Raw genomic sequence first — 21,351 nt, forward strand, 5'->3', positions numbered from 1 at the left:
AACGACAATTCTTACATGCACAAAACTTGGCGAACAAACGCAGACAGCGAAAAAGCACGCACGCGAGCGAAAAAAACGCCTCAGAACGACGATAAAATTACGATCTTACCCCAGTCGTGTTTGCGGCTGTGAATCATCTTTTATAAAACGTCTAGAATCTTCTTCGATATTAACCCAATGCAACGGTTCGCCATTTCTTTCGTAGATTCCTCTGAAGCTGATCTCGGAGAGTTGCTCTGCCTGTGAGTCTCATCTCGCCTTCACGCTTCATTTCTGTTGGATCGATCTTCTTGCTATTTGATATTTGACTGTTTTCGCTTTGGGGAAAAAATGGATCTCTTTCCTCGCTATCCAACTTGAATCGAAGTGTTGCAGAGGTGAAAAAAAAGGGATTTTTATTACCTGATCGGTTCTTATTTTTCTATATTTTAGAATGCGTAGCTTTTCCTCCACGATATTGACTTTCTTTTATTTGAATTAGTCTATCTCTGCAGAATTTCAAGGAATCCTCATTATAGGAAACGAGGGAGAAGGCTTGTGAAATTTAAACGATGGAGGATGTTCAGGAGCAGCCGATTCATTCAGCTGGTGATTTATCAAATCTTGCCCTCTTTTTTTCAAAACTACATTTTTTTTGGTCCTCTTTAGGTGCTATTCTTTTATTTTGAAATATTTTTCATGGAAGACCATAAACATAAAACGCAATGTGGATTTTTGGTCATGACCAGGACTCAAATGTTTACTGATTTCAGTTGAAGTAAGAAATTTTCTATAATTTTATATTTGACGTCAGTCAATTTTGAATGAATCATTCGGTATAAAAATAGGAACATTTTGATAATTCCAGTTGATATTCAGAACCATGAATAAAGCAGAGAATCCTTAGCTGTCTTCATAGGGGAAGTGTGAGGGAAATGTAATTGATCCAATTCTCATGATTTTTTTGAATTAAAATTCAAATAGACAGGGAAAAAGGGGAAGGGGGAAGTTGTTAGGGTGGGGAAGGTACTATAGAGGCCTAAGCAGAAGACAAAATAGACAAACTCAAGCCTAGGTAACAGTATTACGTCTGATCCTTGGGGGATCACTATTTCAAGGGTGGGGAAGCATCTGAAAATGGGAACTAACATCAAAATCGATCTCTCTTCAAATGAAGTTCACAATCCTAGAATTGGGGGTTCATCTCCTAAGGTTCTGCTCCGTCCAAATGTGCAAGACTGATTCCCCGAAAACCAGCTTACTGATAGTACCACAGATAGAATTCCCAGCGGAGGGTCTAAGAATCCTCAACCACTCTCAAGCAAAACTCCTGATACGTCTAAAGTAGGCCAAATAGAAATGACTGAATCCACCCCAAACCAAGTGAGGGACATGAATAAAGAGTTTGTCAACGTCTTCAGCATTCTTCTAGCAAATGATACAACTGGAGGAGACAGGGATGTGATGGTGAAGGAGAGAAGCTGGGATTGGAAGGCACAGGTTAAAGGAGTGCCGTGAAGTGAATGCATGGCGAAGGGAATGACCTTTAAACAAAACAAACTTTTGCTAAAGGATGGTGAAACTGGTAGACTGGACAAGGTCCCAACCTGAGGAGGTGTAAACAACTTGAAGGGGGAAGCAAAGCCAGTCATAGTGTTTATAGAATGTTTATAGACATGGTTATAGAACATGGCACCTGAGAACGCATTAAAATACCTTAGACAAATATATCATATATAGATAAATTTCTACGGAAATATTTCTCTATGGTGACATGTTCATGTTTTCAATTGCATGACAATTTAACCATCTTTCTGCTTACCCGAGTACATGAAAAACGTTAATGTTTTGAAGCCATGGAAAAAGCTTGTGAGTAGCGAGAAAGAATAGGCTTTAAATCCCTGTGTGGCATTTAACTTTATGTATTAGATAAAGCATAATAGCAACTATTTTCAACATACAACCTATAACAAAATGGTAGGTGTCACTACCAGTAGGCTAGTCACCGCAGATAATCCCCAATATGGTGTTCAGATTGAGCTCTGATTTAGATGTAGGTAGGTGACACTAAGAGACCTTCAATCCTCAAAGTAGTATACAACGTTTGGATTCCATGTTATGTATCAGGGAATGAGAATAGAAACTTTCAGAGTTAGAAAAAACCATAGAAGAATAACATAAGAATGTATACATATGCATCATCACTACATGAACTAATCATCATATGTAAAAATCAGTTGAATCCAGTTCCTGGATGCATCAGATCAGCAGTATACAAGAATGTGGACTCAGGCTTAGATTAGTCCACCAAATTGCATCAATTCAGATGCAGAATGCTTCACTGCTTCAGTTGAGGCTGGTATTATCAGCAGTAACAACGATGCAGGTGTGCTTCCTTGGAACAGACCAGACCTGTTGGAGAGCCTAGATGGGAATGAACCAGATACAAATTTGTGTCTTCGGTCTAATAGGATAGGATTTACGAATTAAATTTTTTGGGAGTATTATATATTTGATTTATTTTGTGGCTTTGCTGTCTAGGTTAGGTGTTAATTATATGTAACTGGTGCTCATACAATTTTGTCTAGTATGGTCTTAAATAAAGTTGATTGGAAGGCAACACTCCTTGTAGCCGACCTCATTTAGTTGGGACAAGGCTGTTTGCTGTTGCTCATACAATTGTAATTTTAACTTGATAGGGGTTTGTCTTCTTTTCAAGGTTTGGGGTTAAATGTCCTATTAGATTATGTTTAGTAACTAGTTGGGTTAAGGTTTAGTTTTATGTTTAGATTCCCATTACAAATAGGTATCCTGTCTCATATTCAACTCATAAAAGTTTTGGGGGGACTATTTATATTAATCTCCTGTCAATGCAGTCCCCCTTTTCCCTCATTCCCTTCTCATCTCTCCCTGTCGAATCTCTGGTTTGCTACTATAATTCTTGGGTGGGTCTACACTGAAATAGCTTTGACCTGGTTACCACAATACTTGGAATCTCTAGAATTATGGAGTTGTCACTGGGTGTTCCATATTATTTTTTGGTGGGCCTGGTCATATCTGATTGGGGTTTCAATCTTTTAAGATTGGCTTTTACATGACAATCATTGCTTACGCTGAGGACAAGGTTCTAAATCTCAGTTCCAACCAGCTAGAAGCCGAGGTTGTTTCATTCAAAACCTGATACTTTCTCTAAGCTAACTTGAAAATTGGTTTCAAGGCCCAGAAGTTGTTTTGTTTTGCTTCTTTTTTCTTTCTTTTCCTAATTCAGGGACATAAAGAACACTCAAAGATATACATCTGCTTTTGAGTCTTCTGACCCAAGTTTCATAATGTGTATTGTTCTTGGGCATGGTATCAAATAAGGTCTGATGGAATATAATTCTTTCAATACAATGCAGATTCAGGCAATCTTAGAGTTGTTCCAAAAAGCTTCTTGGAGGAGTTATGTTTTGGTGACACTTGATTTGGTGTGTGTTGGATGCCGTTTAAAATCGCTTTGATGTAAATAAATTTGTAGTCAAGCAAATGAATGTTTTACTACTCTGTTGGTTTTTCTATGTTCATCATATTAATATCTATGGAATTTTTAGCTTTGAGAAAGAAAATGCTGGATTTAAAAGTTAAAAATTGTATTTACCATCAAAAGTCTAATTTTTCTTCTTGAGCCAAGGTGTTCGACTTTTTATCCCTTTTTAATTTGATTTATATGAAATCTTTTTTGGAAAAATAGAATTTAGGAACGAGAGAAGAGAAAAGAGAAACAGTCCAGAATATGGCTGTGGATCTTCACTTGAAATTGTGAAGACTCTCAATGCCTCTACCTTTATTTATAGCTTCAAATTGCATCACTTTAAGATGTAGAATAGAATGAATAAACAGAAAACAGAAAACAAAAGTTAAAGTAGGACTTAAAGTCCAAAACCAACTCAAATTCTAGCTCTAGGCTCACCATATTCTTCCCATTTTGCTCTTGTTTCCTACATTCCCCCTCAAGCTGGAACATATATGTTTTTCATCCCCAGCTAGTTGCAAATGTAGTCAACCCTTGCTCTCCCGATAGCCTTAGTGAACAGATTTTCTAGTTGATCCCTTGTACGGACATGGCGATATCAATTTTTCTTGTAGATTCTCATGAACAAAATGGTGGTCAACTTCAATGTTCTTTGTGTGATCATGAAACTCAAGGTCTGATGGTTTATGAATAGTTGGTTATCACACCATAGTAACATAAGAGACTCATCAACAAAACAAGCTCTCTAAGTAGTTTTCTGATCCACATTAGTTCACAAGTAACTTGTGTAATTGCACGATACTCCGGCTCTACACTTGACTTGGCAAACATAGTCTGTGTTTTACTCTTCCATGACACTAGATTGCCTCCAACAAAAGTACAGTAACTTGTGGTAGACCTCCTATCAATTGGAGAACGTGTGCAGTTAGCATTTAAAAATCCTTCCACCCGTCTATAACCATGATCTAGATATAGTACCGCACATCTAAGAGCACCTTTGAGATACTTTAAAATCCTCATGACTGCATCCCCAACAGGTTGTCAGTGAAATTTCATGAAATTTGGGTCATCTCGATGAAATTTTGGTATTTCGGTGAGTGAATATTGACGAAATTTCAGTGACAAATGAAATTGAGTCATTTGACTGAATATCAATGAAATTTCGGTATTTCAGTGAAATTTCAAGAATTTCAAAGGGTTGTAATCTATAATTGAGATTTGACTACTTAATATTTGTTCTTATATTTTAATGAAATTTCCAATGCTTTCTTGTATATCCAATGTTTAAATTTGTAGTGAAAATACACAATCCAGTTTCTTCCGCATATAGCCAGGCATGTGAGAATCAAGAAAACCAGTTCGTGTTAGGCTTTAGTCAAATTTAACATTCTCATTGTGTTTATTAGCCTAAACTTAGGCTGTACACAAAAAATCAGACTTATAAAATAAGCAACCTAAAACTCATCGAAACATGGTACAATAGTGTATCATGTTTCGCTGAAATATTGGTAAAATATTTTGGTATCTCGGTGTCTTAACAGAGACATGACTATTTTCAACTATGCCTAGAAGCAAACTGTATTCACCTGTAACACTGACAGGAAAGGCAATGTTATGTCTTGTTACCGTCCAATTTTATGAACCAATGTTCGGTATTTTTCATGGTCATCAAGAGTTTCTACATCATCTTGGCACAAGTTTCAAGGTTGGGTCCATGGGAGCCTCTTGAGCTTGGATCCAAGCATCCCTGTTTCAGATGGTAGATCAGTGGCATACTTTCTCTATGATAGGAGAGTGTCCTTTTTGTATTATGCTACCTCAACAGAAAAAAATACTTGAGTTGATGCAAATCCTTTGTTTGAAATTTTTGCTGTGAGTCTTCAACTTATCTATACGTACTGAGTCATCTCTCAATATTATCGACACAGACAACAAGAAATAGCTTCCCAACACTAGAATGATGCAGGAACACTGAGTGATCACTGTCACTTCTAGTCGGCCCAAAATCAGCAACTATGGATGTGAGGCGATCAAGCCATGCTTTTGGTGATTGTTTCAGCCCATATAAAGATTTCTTGAGTTTACATACCTAGCCCCTCTCTCCCTGAGCAACAAATCCCCACAGTTTGCTCCATATAGACTTTCTCTTGAAGATCACCATGAAGTAAAGTGTTATTCATATCAAGTTGATATAATAGCCAATGAAAAGTAGCTACTAGTGACACCAATATATGAACAGAAGTGAGTTTACACATTGTGGAGAAGGTGTGTAGATAGTCAATATTGTAAACTTGAGCACACCCTTTAGCCACCAGCCGAGCCGTTAGATGACCAAGGATGCCATCAGGATTGATTGTGATTGCTGTAACCAACAACTTCAATAACAGTCTTTCCAATTGGTAAAGAGACTAGATCCCAAGTCTTGTTTCTTCAAGGGCATATAACTCATCATACATAGTAGCAAAACCATCCAAGATTGGCTAATGCCCCTTTGAGACAAATTTGGGAAGGGAATTATTTTCAACCTAGATAAAGAAGCATAAAAGGGAGGAGAAAGGTTAGTGTAAGACACAAAATTGGAGACCGGATATTGAATGCAGTTCTGAGTTCCTTTACAAAGTGCAATAGGGACATCAAAATCTAAAGAGGGGATGGTAGGTGGATGTCAGTCGAATCTCCCGAAGAAGAAGAAGCTAGTGGGGCGACTGTATTTGGGTGGAGAAGGTGGATATGGAACCTGTGACACAGATGGAGAAGAGATTCTAATAGGAAAATCAGTATCAAGTTTAGATTAACAGGTTAGTAGAAAAAAGTGGTCTAAAAAATGAGATCTTTGTAGTGACAAAATATATTCGTAACTCAAATGCGTAACCACAGTATCTTTTTTGGGTACAGGAATAACCAACAAAAAGACATTTAAAGGAGCTGGGATCTAACTTAGACAAACTCGGACAATGATCAACGTCCAAAACATGAGGCGGCAAAGCAAATAAGGGTTGAGAGGTAAATTACATGGAGTAGGGAATACGCTTTCAAGATAAAGGACTCCATTTGTTTCATTAGGTAACAAGCTGTTAGCACTGTGTCACCCCAAAAGGGTTGGATACTCCCACAGTCTCACTTCAAACAATAAAGGGCAAGTAATTTAAAAGTGACGATTCATCCTTTTTGCGCCACCATTTTGTTGAAGGGTGTCAGCACAATAGGACTGCCTGAGATTCCCATTAGAGGTTATGAAGGTCTAAAAGGGTGTAGACAAATATTTTTTGCATTATCACAGTGAAGAGTGTTAAACATAATTCCAAATTAGATACGTATTTTAATAAACATATCCACTAACAGTATTCAATGTTTATGAATGAGATTTCATTAAATAAATCCATGTGACTCTTGGGTAATTTTCTATAAAGGTAATGAAATATCTAAAACACAAAATGGATAAAAGAGGACAGCGTTCCCAATTAACAGATTATATTGATCAAAAGGGCTGGTCAGACCTATTATTAAGACGGGGAGGATAGTGCACACAGTGGAGCTTCCCAAATTAACAAGACTTCCATGGTAAATTAGAAAGAGAACAAAAATGACTACCTATATAATTTTAAAAAGTCTAAAGACGGATAGCCCAAACTACAATGAATTTGGTGAGAATCCAAGATGCCTGAACAAGCCACATAGGTGGAGTCTTTCAAACAAGTACAATTCTCCAGATTCCTGACCTCTACCAATTGTTTGCGCCGTTGAAAGATCATGAAGAAGGCAACAGCCAGGAGAAAAGGTTATAGAATAATGGTAGTAGTAGTGAATTTATGAACATATGACAAACTAAACGGTAAGTTAGGTAAATAGAAAACCAATGATAATGACATAAGAGGGGGTATGGGCGACGGTTCTTATGCTTTGGCTCTTCTCTACTTCGACTTTCTCCTTCCACTCGCTCCACCCACACCTGACGATATGAATAGCGAAGCAAAACCCACACATGGGGCTCATTAACTGAGGTGACTGGGGATGATGATGATGGATAAAATGAAGGTACTAGGAGCCTAGGACTACCAGTCTTATGGTCAGATGTTCTTGATTTAATGATCTAAGGGCCAGATGTGGATGAAAGATAAGTTGTGGCATTACTTGTTTGGACGAAAGTAGCCATGGCTGGCTGTGGTTGAGCTGCCTGAAACTTGGTAAACTGCAGGCAGGCTGCTTCTGCCATCTTCAGTCTTCAACTGGGGCTGTGCCGGGGCAAGACCAGGCTCTGATGAAACAATATTGGCAATCAATGACTGCAATGGTTTTCCATGTAGCTTCCAACAGAGCTGTTGGATATGTCTAGATTTTTCACAATGGTGGCATGTCTTAGTTTGCCATGCACTATCAATAGGGGCTTGGCAGCCAATATTCTTACCAAAAGATTTCCACAATTCTTCGTTGTACCTTGTCCTCCTGAAGAACCTCATATGGTTTAAAGATTGCAAGTGCATATTCATCTTCAGGTGCAATGTCATTAGAATTCTCCTTTGCTACCCGGAGTCCCGTGAAAAGCCTTGTCCCAACTAAATCGGCTACATGGGTTCTACCCTTCCAATCAATTTTGTTTGAGGCCATACTAGATATAACGCCTAAGCTATGCATATCCTTTCTCAGCACTTCTCTTAAAGTCATCTTGGATCTGCCCTAAGCTCTTCTAATTCCTTCAATCTAGATTAAATCAGTTCTTATACAGGGGCATTTACAGGCTTCCGTTGAACGTGACCGTGTGACCTCAAACAACTTTCTCATAGCTTATCACTCCTCAAAGCTACTTCTAAGAGCTCTAATATGATCATTCCTTATCTTGTCTTTCTTAATTTTTTCACTTATCCATCTTAGCATCCTTATTTCAGCTACACTGAGTTTATCTAGATGATGCTTTTGAACAGCCCAACACTTTGCACCATACATCATAGCTGATCGTACAACGGTCCTATTGAATTTCCTTTGAGCTTTAAAGGAATATGTCAATCACACAAGACCCTAGATGCACCTCTCCACTTCATCCACCCTATTTTACTTCTTCGGGAAACATCATCCTCTATATCCCATGAAAAAGTGTTAGCTAATATGGGAACCCAATGTTCAAGGATCTGTGCCCAAAATCCCTAGACCTCCCAGGAAGGCCGTCACTGCTAGTTGTTGCCTTTGTTGTTGCATGGTTTTTACATCAAAGAAGATGGGGTAATCTGAGTTCAATTCTTCATTTATCTTTTTAAAATCAGCAAAATACTGGGTTAAGGGTCTACCCTTTCCATCAATCCTATAGCACTCTTGCGAGTCCAAGTCTAGTGAGAACAACTATTTACTGTGGTCTTTCATTGGTGAAAGTTAGAGGCTCCTTTTAACGTCTTTTTAGTCCGGCGGTATGAGGATGAGGACCACTTAAACCTCTAACTGAACCACAACAATTCCCTTACAATAAAACCATAACAAAACCTGAAAATTTTTGCCTTAGACCCAGAAGAATTCCCTTAGAACAGAAAAACAGAACCAGAAAAATTCTTCTCAAAACCAGAACTTGAGCACCAGAACAGAAAAAGGCCCCCCCCCCCACACAAAAAAAGAAAAGAAGAAGAAGCGGGATTACAACCAGGGGAAAAAAAGTTTTCTATATAGCAGATTTTATCCCACAACACTCAGAATAAAGCGGAGACAAATTTTATTCCAAAAGCAAGTACCTTCTCAGAAAAGTTTGAATTAATTATTTTATCACTCTATATTCCCAAGAATAGCTGGGGAAAAAAGTAATCCCTTAAATCAGAAAAGAGAAGTAATTATGGATGTGCAAGCAGGCAATTATAGATGTATGCCAAACAACCGGAAGAAAAAGAAGGAAGCACACAGCTTCTGTCCCTCACAAGAAAACAAAGAAGAATTCCTAGATGGCTAGACAAATAGTATTGAGTCCATGAAACAAATAACCCAAAAAATAAAACAAGGAAGACTGCACTTCTTTAGGGAGACCTGAAGCTGGCCATCAAAAGCAGAGGAACTAATTCTTCAATTCAGCATAGAACTAGTCAGGCCTTCTCATTAGAAAACTGCAGCAATGGGTGCTGCACCCTTCAGCCAATGGGTAAGGAGACCTTCAAAACTTGTATGGGAAGAGAAAACTTGAAGGAGGATCACAGATAGCTTCTCTCTCTCTCTCTCTCTCTCTCTCTCTCTCTCCCCCCTCTCCCCCTCCCCCTTTGACCATCTTTGATACCATGTAAATAGAATTTAGGAATGAGAGAAGAGAAGAGAGGACAATAGACAAACAGTCCACAATATGGCTTTGGAGCTTCACTTGGAATTGTGAAGACTCCCAATGCCTCTACCTCTATTTATAGCTTCAAATTACATCAGTTTAAGAAGTAGAATAGAACTAAGAAACAAAAAACATAAAATAAAAGGACTTGGAAGTCCAGAACCAAGAGAATCATACTGTGTGGGATGCAGCTACTGTTTATTCTTGTTCTCCGTTGTCTTTCTTTTTCTCAATCTCATACAGAAGTCCAGGGCTCCCATCCATCATGGCCAACTCAGGACCACAACCCCCCCCCCCCCCGGCTGCAGGCAAAACACTCCCACAGCAGTTGCAGCTGCAATTACTCGCAGCCATACACTCTCACTCGCAACCCCCTTTCCCCTATCCCAACCCTTCCCAGCCATGACCTAACCCTCAACATCTCTAACTTACATGCCATGCCGTCTTTTATGATAAATATTCTCTTTCCTCAGTTGAATGGAAACAAGTCATCGCGTTAAACATTAATGATTTCAGGCATGTTAGTGACTTGGTGTAGAATTTATTATTTAAATCTACCTGAGGATTTCCAACTCAACTAATGTCATAAGCAGATATTTGTTTCAGTGTTCTGTTTAAAAAACTGCAGGTTATAACTGAACTGGTGCTTCTGACAGGGGCATCTAGTTTAGACTTCAAGAAATTTTCATCTTACTACTTACTACCTTCAGCAATGTTCTTTATCTTTGTTCTGACTGTCCTACCTGTATTAGCTTTCATTACTGGCCACCCCCCCCCCCCCCAAACAGTCCAAAAAGGAAAAAATAGAGCAGTCTTCTTCCTACATCAATCCCTCTGGAAAAAGTTAGGGATGTGAAATTTAGACTTTCTTATCTGGGTTTATTTCCCTAAAGACCATTGTCCAGTGATCTCTGATTTTCAATCACGTATATATTCAGATATGCTTTTCAAACTGTATATTTGATTTGTGGATGGAACTGCAGAGATGATCTGTAAGTTAACTTGAAAAATAAATACTTATAGTAAGTATTATGATCATTATCATCCTGAAACCTCCATGTCATTGATCACAGGAGACGGCAATGGTAAACTTTGTCAGAGGGAAGAAGGACCAGGATTTTGCAATATTCAGGTCTTTAATATTCCTTCCATGGTGGAGGGGCTAATCAGCTTTACAAACTAAAGTCCTTGTCACACTTGAAATGGTTTAATCCCAACTTAAAAAGGAAATGAAATCCTTATTGCTAATTAAAGTATTATAGAAACTTATCTACCCTTGACTTAATTTGACTTGACTAATTCCGACAGTAGAACAACTTTTAAGTGGTTGCATGACCACAGGTCCACAACAATGTAATTAAACTAATTAGAACCTATTTGTGTGCAGAACACATCTACCATTTTTTATGTCAAATAGGTTGGCTGATTACAAGGTCAACCCATGGGATCTAGGGACAAGTGCATACATATGCCATGTAGGCTTATTACACTATAAAGAAGCCCAAATTGATCGTCGATTGGCAGTATCAGTGTTTACTCATAGCATTGCACAATTAACCCATCCTTCCGGTACTATAAATGAAATTCTTGTTGATTAATGTTTGTATTGGGGATAAAAGAGGATCTAGGCTCTAGGGTCAATACTATGTCTCTTTGAAAGAAAAAAAAGGTTGGTTTTAGTACCCTAAGTTACATAAAATAAAAGTCTACTACTTCCTGATGTTATAGTGAATGATAGACTTTAATGCTATATGATACAGAATGGTGTTTGACAATTCCCTCTACAGGTCCCGATAGTGATAATGAAATCACAGCTGAACATGCTTCATTTGTTCAAGGAGAGCCTCCACAAGATACCAAAGGTCCTCCAGAGGTTGATTCTGAAGTGGAAGTCCTTAGTGAGAAGGTCACAAAGCAAATCATCAAGGAGGGTCACGGTCAGAAGCCATCAAAATATTCAAGATGCTTTTGTAAGTATTATGTAGGATATCTGTCTTAATGTCAAAATCCTTTACATGTGTTCTATCTGGATCTAGTTGAGAAATTATTCTCAAATATTATGGTTGTCATTACTATAAATTCTCTTTTGTTACTTAGTGGATGAATATTCATTTTTGTTCTTTTTCGATGCAAAAGCTGGCATCTAAGAAATGTCAGTCTCATTGATAAATATGCTTCTAGTGGAGATCTTTTATATAATTATTAGAGGAATTCTCAAACTTCCTTTCACCATGCACAACAATTTTTTCCATTGGAAGTTTGTGCTTTGTTTTGTTGCATAGTGTGATAGTTAAATTGCAGTTTTCACTCCACAAGGGCATGGTTTTATCAGTTACAAAGAATGTAGATATTCATAGGTTATTGATCACATTTTTTACTTGTGACTCTTAACACTCCATTTCATACCAATTTCATTTCCACATATTTTGACAATATAATGTACCTTAAGCAATACAAAGTGTGCAAGTTTCAGTCAAAGGCAATGACAAAAAGGTCTTAGCCCTTGGTGATCTAGCTAACCATACTCAAAAACAAAGCTTCAAATGACTGGTGAGGGTCAAACATTTGATAATGTTATTTAGTGCAAGAAAATCCTTGAGAACATATTCTCTTCAGTCACCATAAAAATCTGAGTAATTTTGTTTTCTTGGATGGGTGTCAGATTGGAAGCGTGTAGGATCCAACTTGTGCACCGATGTGCTTTATTTCAGGTGGAGGAAATAACCTGGCTAGCATCTCTTGTATATTGTGGAATACAAGGATATTTTGGAGGAACTTGAATCTGATTTCAGGATATTATGCTTTACACTACATACAATGCTATTATTGCTTCATATCATAAAGGTGAATCTTTGGCTTTACAAAAGGAATAGACCGTAGAGATACTTAGCTTTGCCCCGTGTTGAAGTCTAAGGAGTGCAAAAGAAAAAACTCTGGTTCATTTTCAAGATTCCTCTACTTAAAAAAGGATGAGTCCCCAGTTTTGATAGAATTTAAGGACTGCTGCTGCAAACTGTATATTTTCTGGTGAGCCCTTGGGTGGGGTGATTGACTGCCAGTTCCCTTTTTTAGTGTGCACATGTGGGCTCGATCCCACCGTATATAATGATGCATCCATAGGGCACCCATACTTCACTAATTATGTGCATTGAGAAATATTCTTATGCTCTCATTACTTCTCAGGATCCTTGAAACGTAATATTCCTTGTATCCTCCGGGAATTTATGTCTCATGAAGTTTCTTCATCTGTTTAATGTTATATGGATTGCTTGGATGAGCTTCCATATGTTTTGAGTCTTTGAGGAAAATGAGGTCCTGTTATATACTTGAAATGACTTGTTACGATGGAGACCCTTTTTAGGTTTAGAAGTGAATTGTTTTGACATATAGGTTCTCAAGAAATAGAATGACTTAAGACTGTGAAGATTACATCAATTGACAATGTGTTGAGATAATTATGTGTTTCTTCCCATGGTCAAAAGGCCAGCCTTAGCAAACAATTTTAGAACTACCTGATTAGTTTTCATGTAAGGGATGTTCACCTTTTTTATTTTGGCATTTCTTGGGGTTGGTAAACTGTGCTTAATATGTTTGTTGCTTATTATGGACAGTTTGGGAGTATGACCTTGCATTTTCTGAGGAGCATGAATGTTGTCTCTTTACTCTCTTATTCCATTAAAACATTGTGGAAAAATGCCATTTGTGATTTTCAGTCTGAAGATTTTGTATGAACTTGAGTGACTGCCTTTGTTCTTATAGTGCACTACAGGGCATGGACCAAAAGCACCCAACACAAGTTTGAAGACACATGGCTAGAACAACGACCACTTGAAATGGTATTGGGAAAAGGTATAAGTCTGTGTGAATCAGTTTCAAATCTCTATTCTCCTTTTTGCATATGATTTGCCTTTTTTGGGGTAATACATACTATAAATATCCAATATGGATAAATTGGTGGCATGGCTCCTACTCCCAGACATGAGTCTCCGAAGTGCACCATCCTACCCCTATAAAATAAGACATTTATCTATGTTAATGCCCTGGCATGACTTTCATTTGCCTGTGCTATGGTGTGGAACAACACTACCGAACAACAATTTCTTGCCGAATGTAACATCTTTCCTACAACAAACCTGTTAACGTATTAACTATTAACTTACATTCAGAGACTTGTGTGGACATGCTAGACACTCGTCGGGATACTTTTATGTGTTTCAAGTTCTCAATTTAGCTCAACATGTCCTACTTGGATGTCCTTACTGTGGCTAAATTTCTTGTTTATGGCGTACTTCAACATGTTTTATGTGTTGGAATATGCATAAATAGAGGTATGTGTAAGATATCTGATGTGCAAAGAAGTAAGGGACTAGAATGTACTCTTCCTTTTTATTCTCTTCTTTTTTTGAGAAGGAACATGGATTTAAATAACTTGAAGATGTTTCCTGTGAAGAATAACCGAAGAATTGAATCTACAAAAGCATCATTATTTTCTGGTTTGGAGGGTGTTGCTTGTCCAACATTATGTCTATGTATACTTTGTTTTTGTTTATGCACTTGCCACTCTTCTCATTTTTCTACTCACTATTTCTTTTTATGCTTTATTATTTTGAAGGAACCTGCTAATTGGAATTTCTTTGAAAATTAGTTACTATATGCCTATGTCTTTCAAATTGGTTATCATTAAGTGGTGAGAAGTGATATAATCCAAATTGAAGGAATTAGAAGAGCGAGTGGCAGACCTAAGATAACCTTAAGAAAAGTGGTGAGAAATGATATGCATAGCTTAGGTCTTGTATCTAGCATGACTTCAAACAAAGCTGATTGGAAGGCAAGAATCCATGTGGTCGACCCCATTTAGTTGGGACAAGGCTTGTTGTTATTGTTGTAAGTGGGATAACAAGGTGGAGGAAGGTCATTCACAATTTTCTTGTCAATATGATGTTGATCATTTATAAATTAGAGTACTTGGAATAGGGAAGATCATTCACAATTTTCTTGTTGATATGAAGTTGATCACTTAAAAATTAGAGTGGTAGGTAGAAGGAAAACACAGTGAGTACCATTTTGGTGATTACAGGATCCTTCCAAGAAACCAATATTTAATCTGAAATATTTAATTCTAGTTAGTTGTTGATAGGGACGGTAAATACATTATCCATACAGTTAGCGCATGAATTCTTTTGATTGGATCATCAAAATACGTGTGGAAATGTAATGGCATAGCTATAGTATTGCTTGAATGGCATTATCTAGTTTTAGTTAACATTCCTCGTTGGAATCTGTGGAAAATGTGCAAGTGTCAAGCATCATTTAAATATTTTTAGTAATTCCAAACATGTTACATTCTACCATATTTCTCCAGTTGTCCAGTCAAGGAATATGGTAGAACATTTTTGTAACGAAACCAGGACCTCCTACTGAGTTGCAGTTGCAGAAGAGGAGAGACAACAGAGTAGAAGAAGAATGAGAAGAGAAGGAGAAGGAGAGGAGGAAGACATTTTCTGTAGCAGTGTCTCTCCCCTCAAAAATGTTTTATTTATAGATGAATACAAGCCTAAAGTCAGTCCCCAAAAATGATGGGAGCTCTCCTTCTAATTTTAGGGACATTCCAAAATTAAAAACCCATCTTCTAAAGTCTAAATTTGTCCCAAAAAGGAAAGACAATAGAACCCCAAATCTAACAGAAAATATGCAATAGAATATACTCTTTCCTATTCTGTATATCGATTTGCCAGCTTGTACGCCAGCTTGTACTCCATGATTCAGGCTTTCCTTCTTTGTCACACATGAATCGCAACAATTATGAAATTAGGAATTAGGGACCTATAGTTTTTCTAATTGGTCTTACTTTTGAAAGCTTCATATATCAACGTAACAAGACACCTGAACTGGTGCCTGTGAAGGGTGGGAAGAGAATGGAGGAAAAGAGGGGGGGGGGGGGAGAATGATACAATAGAATCAGTCTATTCCACTCCATCTATTATAGTAGCAAATTACTCTTTATCTGAAACATACTAACAGACGATGTCTAATTACAAGTGAAGAAAGAAACAACAAACAATAACACCCCCTAAACTTGATATAAAATTCTATGACTTAACACATGTCACAATTGGTCACTTCAAAACGACCCTGTTCTCCCCCCCCCCCCCCCCCCCCCACAAAAAAAAAAAAACACTGCCATGGTGTTTAATGGAACAGCAACACAATAGCATTGGATACACTCCTACAAAAGGGGAAAAAACCAATTTATTTGGAAAACCTCATGACAAGGTGGACATATGGGGGGCACGTCCAAAAGAAAAATAGTAGTGTACGTTAAGATAAAATATAAAATTCCTTTGCCTCTTTAAAAAGTACTTTGTTTCTTATTTTGGTATTAATGATGTGGTGGAAATTTTCCATTCTGTTGTGTGCATTGATTATTGATCAATATACTTAAGATATTCATATTTATTCTTGTCTTGTAGAGAAAACTGAGATGACAGGATTGTGTATTGGAGTCTCAAGCATGAAGGCTGGTGAACATGCCCTATTACACGTTGGTTGGGAATTAGGTTATGGTAAAGATGGAAACTTCTCTTTCCCGAATGTTCCGCCCATGGCAGATCTCTTATATGAAGTTGAGCTCATAGGTTTTGATGAAACTAAAGAAGTATGTTTTTATCAGCCCATTATTATATCATTATGGAGTCATTTGGGTTATTATCTTGTCCCTTTAGTACCTGGAAATCCTTGTGAATTTGAAAACTTGTCACTACAAAACTTTTGGTACATCTTTCAGGGTAAGTCACCTAGTGACATGACTGTTGAGGAAAGGATTGGAGCAGCAGATCGAAGAAAGATGGAAGGAAATGCTCTTTTCAAGGATGGGAAATTGGAAGAGGCAATGCAACAGTATGAAATGGTTACATACTCATTTTCCTAGAATTTCTTATTGAATACAATGTTGTTTATGCTTTCTATTCATATGCAAGAAATATTCTGATGGTTCTTCCTACCAGGCAATAGCATACATGGGAGATGACTTCATGTTCCAGTTGTTCGGAAAGTACCAGGACATGGCATTGGCTGTTAAAAATCCTTGCCACCTCAATATGGCTGCATGCCTGATTAAGTTAAAGCGCCATGAAGAAGCCATTGGACAATGCAACAATGTACGTATATGATTTTGTGAACATAGTGGTCACTCTTATCCATTATCTATTTTGATTGTTTTCAGTGATTTAGCTTCTGAGAGTGAGACTCTTTATTAATTCCCCCCCCCCCTCTAATCTTCAATAATAAAGAGAAGGAATTACCTCCAAAAACATAGTTGAAAACCTTCCACTTGTGGAGTCCAGATCCTCTCCTTGAAGCACACCTACCTAGTGAGGCATCTGATGACTGGGCTGGTGCACACACTTCCATAGTGTGCATGCTAGCCGAGTCATTAGATGCATCACTAGATAGACGTGCTAATACAAAGCATTCAGTTGATCCAAGCCACAGTCCACCTTACTAAGAAGTGTTCTCGAATGAAAGCCTAGTCCGAGTTCAAGCCTACAATCCAGTTCAAATTTGCGATTCAGCCCAAGTAATGAGTTGGCCTAAACCCTTAATGAAGGTCCAGTGTGTGTTGTTATTATTAGCACATGTTATGCATAGGCATTACTAAGGTAGTCGGTGGGAGTTTGTCAATAGGAGAGCTCCATTTTTCAAAGGGGAAAATCATTGTCAAAGGTTTGGCGAAGTTAGGCTGTAGTTGAGTAAATGTTATGGACTTTGTAGTAGTTTGTTGTCTAGTGGGTTAGCCTATAAATAAGAAGGGCTTCTTTCAAGAAGCAAAACAATTCAAGAATTATCGAAGTTTTCTTCTCTTATGAGATTACTTGTGATCTATCAAGTGGGCCTAGGTGAGACTTCATGGTGAGGCAACTAGTGTGACTCTAGGCTGCCTATCCTCTTCATCTTCACATATCTATCATCCTGTGTGTCTATCATCATTAAGTTTGTCAAGGAAATCATCAAGCAAGCACTCTCGTTCTCCTTTTCCCACATTAGCAACCTTTTTCCCCCTGTCTATTTGCTACCATGGTAACTTAGTTTCTCTTCATCCTTCATTTATACTAGATTCGATCTTGTCTGGCAGCATTATAGGCTTGCTCCTTGTGCTCCAACGAGAGAATGTTAGTGTTCCGCCTGTGTTTCTTATTTTAACATTTGATAGTGATGCTTGGTCACTTTGAGAGTTGGATATATGGATACTTTGGATTTGCGGATCATGATTGGGTTGGCCTCAACTAGATTAAATCAGGATTGACAAGACAGATACTGATTGACTTTATGAGCCTCTAGAGTTGTAAAGAATTGTTTGGATGAATACTGATTGATTTTGCTAGCCCCTATAGTAGTTGTAAAAAATGGTTGGACGACCCATGTGATGTGGAACCTAGGTGATTTGGGTGAGCATGGGCTGAGTTGAGAGTGAGCTGACTGATTCCACTAGCATCATATCCTTGTTGGATGTATCCAGTTTTCAAATTAAATTTGTGAGTTGTCTCTTTGTTGGGTCAAATAGGATTCGATCCTTAAGAAAATTAAAGGCGAAGCACAAGAGAAGAGACACAAAGACTGTTCACAGGGTTCGACAATAAGCCTACATTCCCGCAGCTCAGCTAGAATCCCAGATCCACTATAATCGGATGGACATGATTACAGATGAAGGGGTAACTTACATGAATGTGTAATGCAAAACAAGGGAATCAAGAGCCCCATAAAGCCGACTCCAAACACTGCTGGAATCATGCAGTTGCTGGAGAAGGAAAAGGAGCCACCGCAGCCCCCATTGTAGAGCTCCTCTGCGATGGGATAAACTCTCTATCGACCCAACCTCACCCACTAAATGAACCAACCCCCACAAATACATATAGCTCTGGTTCGGTCAATGACAAAGGGCCCAGTTTAAAGAGACCAAACCAGAGATAATAATACAAACCGAGCAGTTCAATTACAAGCAAATACAATCGGACTGAGTTAACACAGATTAACCCTCTTCATTCTTCCATCTTCCTCCGAAGTCTCATTTTGTTGAGTCCAGAATGGATTTTGTCCTTTTATCTTTATTTTGCAGAAGCCTTTGCTTTCGATATCACCTATATCCAATGGCCAAAAAAATGACCTAACCCTGCACAGACAAGCTGAATAAAAAAGTTAATAAGAAATGGTTGTTTCTGAGTTTCTTGGTCCAAAATGAATGTAGAAGAGAAATTGGCCTTTTCTGTTCATATGTTCATTTTGGTGGTCTTGTAATCCTTCGGGGATTTGGATCATGCAACTCTTGGTTTTCTTGTTTTTGTTGCTTCACGTTTATTTAAATAAAATTTAATATTCATGAAGTTGTGTCCTATCAACATGAGTATGTTATGAACATCCTCCAAGCATACCTTAAGAGCTTTAACCAGTTGCATGGCGTTCTCCCCAAGAATTGGTAGAGGCTATAAGAAAGGGTCGAAGCACTATTTCAATAAGTAATGATGTTTTTGAGTTTCTCTGTCCATAATGAATGTTCATTTTGTTCTTATTGTTAGTTGATTGTTTTGTAATCCCTTGGGGTTTTGGATTATGCAATTATCGATTTTATTTATGTTGTTTTTTCAGTTTTACCTCAATAAAATTTAGTATGCATCTAAAGTTTTGCGTTTAGTTGATCTGTTAAGTTTAAAAGTAAACTTTAAGAGCTCTAACCACTTACATGGTGTTGTCTTAGGTATTGGCAGAGGACAAAAACAATGTAAAAGCACTATTTCGACGTGGCAAAGCTAGAGCAGAACTTGGGCAAACAGATGCTGCTCGTGAAGACTTTCTTCAGGCCCGCAAATTTGCGCCTCAAGACAAAACAATTGTGAAAGAGTTACGATTGCTTGATGAGCAAGACAAAATCCTTTATCAGAAACAGAAGGAGATCTACAAAGGGATCTTTGGACCAAGGCCTGAACAAAATCCTAAGCCAAAGAATTGGCTCATTTCGATTTGGCTTTGGCTGGTTGCATTAGTTAGTAGGATTTTCAGATTGAGGAAGGAAAAAACCAATTAACATGATCTAGATTACAAAACCTAGCATTTTCTCAGGAAGTTTTCTATTATTACATTGAAGGGTTAACAATATAATTACCCATTGTGTTGGTGAAAAATTTGAATTAACCTAGGATTATGATTGGATATTAGTTTATTTTCCAAACTGAACAAATTCCTCTTGAATATTCCATTGACAAAAAATTCTGTAGATTGACTTGTAATTTGGGTTGTGACTTGTAATTTGTGGTGGGACACGCTACCATCCAATTTTCTTGCCTTTAATATCATAAACCAAGCTGCAATTGCTGCCTCTTGATGGTTCCTTTATTGTGTAGAATCTCCCATGTTTCGACTTTGGTTTGTTAATCTAGCTATAATAGCATTTAATCATGTGAAAGAAACTAGTGGATCCCAAACTGATATATAGTCTTTTCGGTAAGGTAATGGATTTTTCTTTCTTGAAAAAAAAAAGAATCTAAAGGAGGTTCTACCAGTATGGTGGTTCTGTACTGACTCCTTCAATGCATTGTTTATTTCCTCATTCATCATTGTTATATGATCAGTATATTACCAAAAAAATTTTTTTGTAATATTATAGTAATCGTATCCAATTGATTAATGGGACAATGATGTCTCTGATGCGTTGCCTATATGATCAGGCAAAGGGCCATATAAGCACCTCAGTTTTAAGAAGTTCTGCCTTCTCATGAATATGTGATGAGAATTCATTCATTTGGCAAGTATCAGTGTTTGAGTGCAGGAGCAGAAAATTTTCATGCCTAGGGAGCATGGTTTCTTGCTTAATCAATTATGTTTGTATTTTTTTTTTCTTTCCCCCTTCGTTTTTTGTTACCCAATTAATAATATTTTTTTAATAGAAGAAAAAAGATATTATATTACTTAAAAGCATTTACAAATATTAGTTTGCATACCACTACATTGTACTTCAAAATTAGTGGCCATCAGTGCTAAGTTACTAATCCAGTGATGGAACGCAGGGGATGGGAATGCATCAAATTTAATTGCTTGAGTTGTCCTAGCAATCTGCATCAATTGAGAACTTAGATGTAGGGGTCAACAAATCATTCCAAGCTTGGGCAAAAGATTTGGTAATGCTTGATGCGTACTCCAAACTTCGTCCAATTCTATGTTTTGAGCCTTTGCTGCTACAATTCCTATTTGTAGACCAAAAAGTGTTACCTCCAATTCATCCTCGTCTTTAGCTTGCCAAAATTGATAAACCTTACATGTCCATCTACTGCAATCACCATGCTTCATCCTGTCACTTTCATCCTTTGTTAAAAATCTCAATTATGTTTGTGTTAAATACTTTGTGCATCATATTAATGTGAAAATTTAAAGGAGGTATTTATAAGAAATCAAATAGGGTTAGAGCCACATAAACGTCAGACCCACCATCAAAGTTAGGGTCAGGGCTACGGACTAAGGACAAGGGTAAGGAGACTCAATCAGGTCAAGCCAAACCATTTGATCAGCCCACTCAACAACAATCAAGACTGGA

At 37.7% G+C, this 21,351-nt stretch overlaps 1 protein-coding gene across 2 annotated transcripts; it reads left to right on the forward strand.

Moving 5' to 3' along the window:
- The first annotated feature begins 133 nt into the window (after positions 1-133).
- On the forward strand, positions 134-20,168 carry TWD1 (FKBP-type peptidyl-prolyl cis-trans isomerase family protein). Of its 2 annotated transcripts, none has more exons than XM_089136159.1 (8): positions 134-242; positions 482-588; positions 11,561-11,743; positions 13,533-13,622; positions 16,244-16,428; positions 16,558-16,680; positions 16,778-16,930; positions 19,522-20,168. In XM_089136159.1, the coding sequence occupies exons 2-8, from the start codon at positions 552-554 to the stop codon at positions 19,846-19,848; spliced, it is 1,098 nt and encodes a 365-aa protein (XP_088992285.1). In that variant the 5' UTR covers positions 134-242; positions 482-551; the 3' UTR covers positions 19,849-20,168. The 2 variants fall into 2 exon arrangements, with proteins under 2 accessions (XP_088992285.1, XP_088992284.1); XM_089136158.1 differs by having other exon boundaries at positions 138-377.
- Positions 20,169-21,351: the final 1,183 nt, after the last annotated feature.

Source organism: Hakea prostrata, chromosome 10 (assembly GCF_041222555.1).
Source record: "Hakea prostrata isolate BN-2017 chromosome 10, UWA_Hpros_2, whole genome shotgun sequence".
NCBI lineage: Eukaryota > Viridiplantae > Streptophyta > Magnoliopsida > Proteales > Proteaceae > Hakea > Hakea prostrata.

What these genes read in the sequence shown, in the direction of transcription:
- TWD1 (XM_089136159.1), top strand. Translation starts at nt 552, where the DNA reads ATGGAGGATGTTCAGGAGCAGCCGATTCATTCAGCTG. An exon ending in AAAATATTCAAGATGCTTTT is followed by an intron (nt 11,744 to 13,532) that starts GTAAGTATTATG and finishes TTGTTCTTATAG; the next exon opens with TGCACTACAGGGCATGGACC. An exon ending in CAATGCAACAGTATGAAATG is followed by an intron (nt 16,681 to 16,777) that starts GTTACATACTCA and finishes TCTTCCTACCAG; the next exon opens with GCAATAGCATACATGGGAGA.